This window comes from Arachis ipaensis, chromosome B09, assembly GCF_000816755.2.
Source record: "Arachis ipaensis cultivar K30076 chromosome B09, Araip1.1, whole genome shotgun sequence".
NCBI classification, from domain to species: domain Eukaryota; kingdom Viridiplantae; phylum Streptophyta; class Magnoliopsida; order Fabales; family Fabaceae; genus Arachis; species Arachis ipaensis.
In genome coordinates this window covers 21091068-21093998 of record NC_029793.2, presented here as the reverse complement: position 1 = coordinate 21093998, position 2931 = coordinate 21091068, and the positions used below count along the sequence as shown (strand labels likewise).

The 2931-nt window shown below is 38.2% G+C and overlaps 1 protein-coding gene across 1 annotated transcript in view; it reads right to left on the bottom strand.

The window, feature by feature from the left end:
* LOC107616792 overlaps window positions 2860–2931 on the bottom strand; it is a 16610-nt gene continuing 16538 nt past the window's right edge. The window contains exon 3 of the mRNA XM_016318714.2: window positions 2860–2867. Coding sequence (XP_016174200.1) covers window positions 2860–2867 — 8 coding nt within the window. The remainder of the gene's footprint in view (window positions 2868–2931) is intronic.

Below are 2931 nucleotides of genomic sequence, written 5' to 3'. Positions count from 1 at the left end.
CATCACAAAACCCTACTGCACAAAAGTCATCAGATTTAGGATACCATAACCCATAATCACAAGTTCCCTTAATATATCTAATGATGCGCTTAACAACCGTGAGATGGGATTCTTTTGGGTGAGATTGGAACCTTGAACATACACCCACACTTTGGACAATGTCCGGTCTAGAGGAGGTAAGGTACATGAGTGAACCTATCATTCCCCTATACCTTGTTTCATCCACATCTTGACCATCATCATCCTTTTCAAGTTTTGTGTTGGGATGCATTGGTGTACCCATTGCTTTAGAATTTTCTAGGCCAAACTTTTTAATAAGTTCTTTTGCATACTTTCCTTGGTAAATAAAAGTACCACTAGGAGTTTGTTTAATTTGGAGGCCAAGAAAGAAAGTAAGCTCTCCCATTAAACTCATTTCAAACTCACTAGTCATGAGTTTTCCAAACTCTTCACACAAGGAAATGTTGGCCAATTTGAAATATTTTGAAACCTTTATGGGCGGCATAGGCAAGAAGCAATCTAATTGCTTCCATTCTAGCTACCGGAGCAAAAGACTCATCAAAATCTATACCCTCTTCTTGATCATAACCTTGGGCCACTAATCTAGCCTTGTTACGAACAACTTGTCCATCCTCACCAAGTTTATTTTTAAATACCTACTTAGTACCCGTTACCTTCTTACCATCCGGGTGAGGTACTGAAGGTTGTGGTAGGCTTAGAGAAGGGGGGTTGAATCTATGCCTTCCTTTTTTTTGTTGCTGTTATTACCCTTTTAAACAAATTTGTAATTTTGATTCTGTTTGAACTCAGCAGCGGAAATTTATGAGACAATTTATTTTTGTCTCATGAATATCAGAAAACAGAACACAGCAGAGAAGAGAAAAGCTAACACCAGCATATATCCTGGTTCGGTTGCCTTGTGCTATGCAACCTACATCCAGTCTCCTCCACAACTATGGAAGAATTTCACTATAGTTAACAGTATTACATACACCAATAACACAGGATTGACCCAATCCTTTCACACTCAAGTTCTAACCTAACTTGACATTGGCTATGCTAATACCTAACTATACCTCTTAGTGCTAACCCAACTAAGAAAGAGATACCTTACAGGTACAAGATACAAGACACAAACACACCTAATGAAATCTGAAAATAACTCTAGGCTTTTCTCTCAAGTGTTTCACTCAGCCTTTTTCCACTCATGGCTTTTACTTGAGTTTTCTCACAATGCCTTTTCTCACTAGAAATTACAGAATGATAAACATTGAAAAGAACATTACAATCAGTAAAACATGAAGGAGATTGACTTCATCAACAGCCTCTTTGCTATGTGAAAAACCAGCTTTACAAACCACTGATTTGGTTCTTCAGTATTGGCCGAATGCTTCTTTGATAGAAAGCATTATCCAAGTAGAGGAACTTCACAGGGAGTACTTCACAGAACTCAACTCTCAAACTCTGGTTTTCTCTCCTTGCTTTCTGAATGAATAGCAAGCTTCTTTTATCTCCTTACATGTTGCTTGGTTCTTCCTCCAAGGTCAACACCTTGAGCCTTGAGCTTCACCAACCCACAGATTTACTTTTTCACCTTAATCCTCAGAGAAGAAACTTTTCCTCTGACTTCGTCATCTTGACCGAAAGCCACAAAATAGTAACCATGGAAATCTTCTCATGGTCAACCAAATCTGAACCATAGAAATGCAACTTGGTCCCCAAGAATCTCTTGTGACCGTGGATTTGTAGCAGTGAAGAACAGATATCAACTTTCCCTTGAATGCCATTTTCGGATAGTGCAGAGAGTTGGGAAGAAGGGATGAAGATCTGATGCATGCAAGATGAGATGGATTACCTTTAACCTAAGCTTGATTTGGATTAGATTTTCTGCTTTAGCTTCTGTGCTTCAAGCTTAGATTTTCTCTTTCTTGCTTCTTTGGTTACTGGCTTATGGAGAAAGCTTTTCTTCTCTTTCTCTTTCTTACTTTACTGAAGTCTTGATGTGACTTGATTAGAGAGAAAAGGGACGTTGCTTTTGGTTAAGCAAAAGAGAGAGATTTTCATTTCTGAAACCAGATCGGGCTTGGATCGGGTATTGGTATGCTTGGCCCGATTTAATTTCTTTGGTTTCTTTCTTTGCTTTTTGCTTGGGCTCTTTATTTTGCTTTCAGCCCAATACTCTTTGTTGATTGCTTTTTATTTCATTTGGGCTATTAACATTTGGCCTGCAACAATAAACAATTAGTTAATAAGTAAATATAATTAATCAACACTAATTATTTATTTTGCTCAAAAATAATGTTTGTCATCACTAATTAATTTAGTTAATTTCTTAACTCAACAGGTACTAATGTCCAAACCTCATTCTTGTCAAATTGAGCTAGCTCCTCTTGCATGGCCTTGACCCATGATGGATCTTCAAGAGCTTGTTTGACATTGTTGGGCTCCATTTGTGACAAGAAAGCAAAGTTGTTAGGTTCGGTTTGCCTTTTAGTGGAGGATCTTGTTGTTACACCATGAGAGGGATCACCAATGATGAAGTCATGAGGATAACCCCTCATAGACTTCCATTCTCTAGGCTTTCGGACAGGTGTAGAGCTTTGATGAACTTCTGGTGGTCTCACTGTTTCAGTTGCTCGTGCCTGCTCAGGAGACAAAATGGAAATATCTCCTCCAATCTGACGGGACAAAACTGGGCTGACAGATTCTTCATTTTGCACAGATTTGGGATTTTCTTTATTTGTTCCAGCCTCTTCACAATCTGAATCAATATCCTTCACAATACTGGAAATTAAGTTAAAATCACAAAAAGTAACATGTATGGATTCCTCTATGATTATGTGCTCTTTAAGATAAACTCTATAGGCCTTGCTTGTGGTGGAATATCCAACAAACATTCCTTCATAGGATTTTGGATCAAACTTTCCAAGA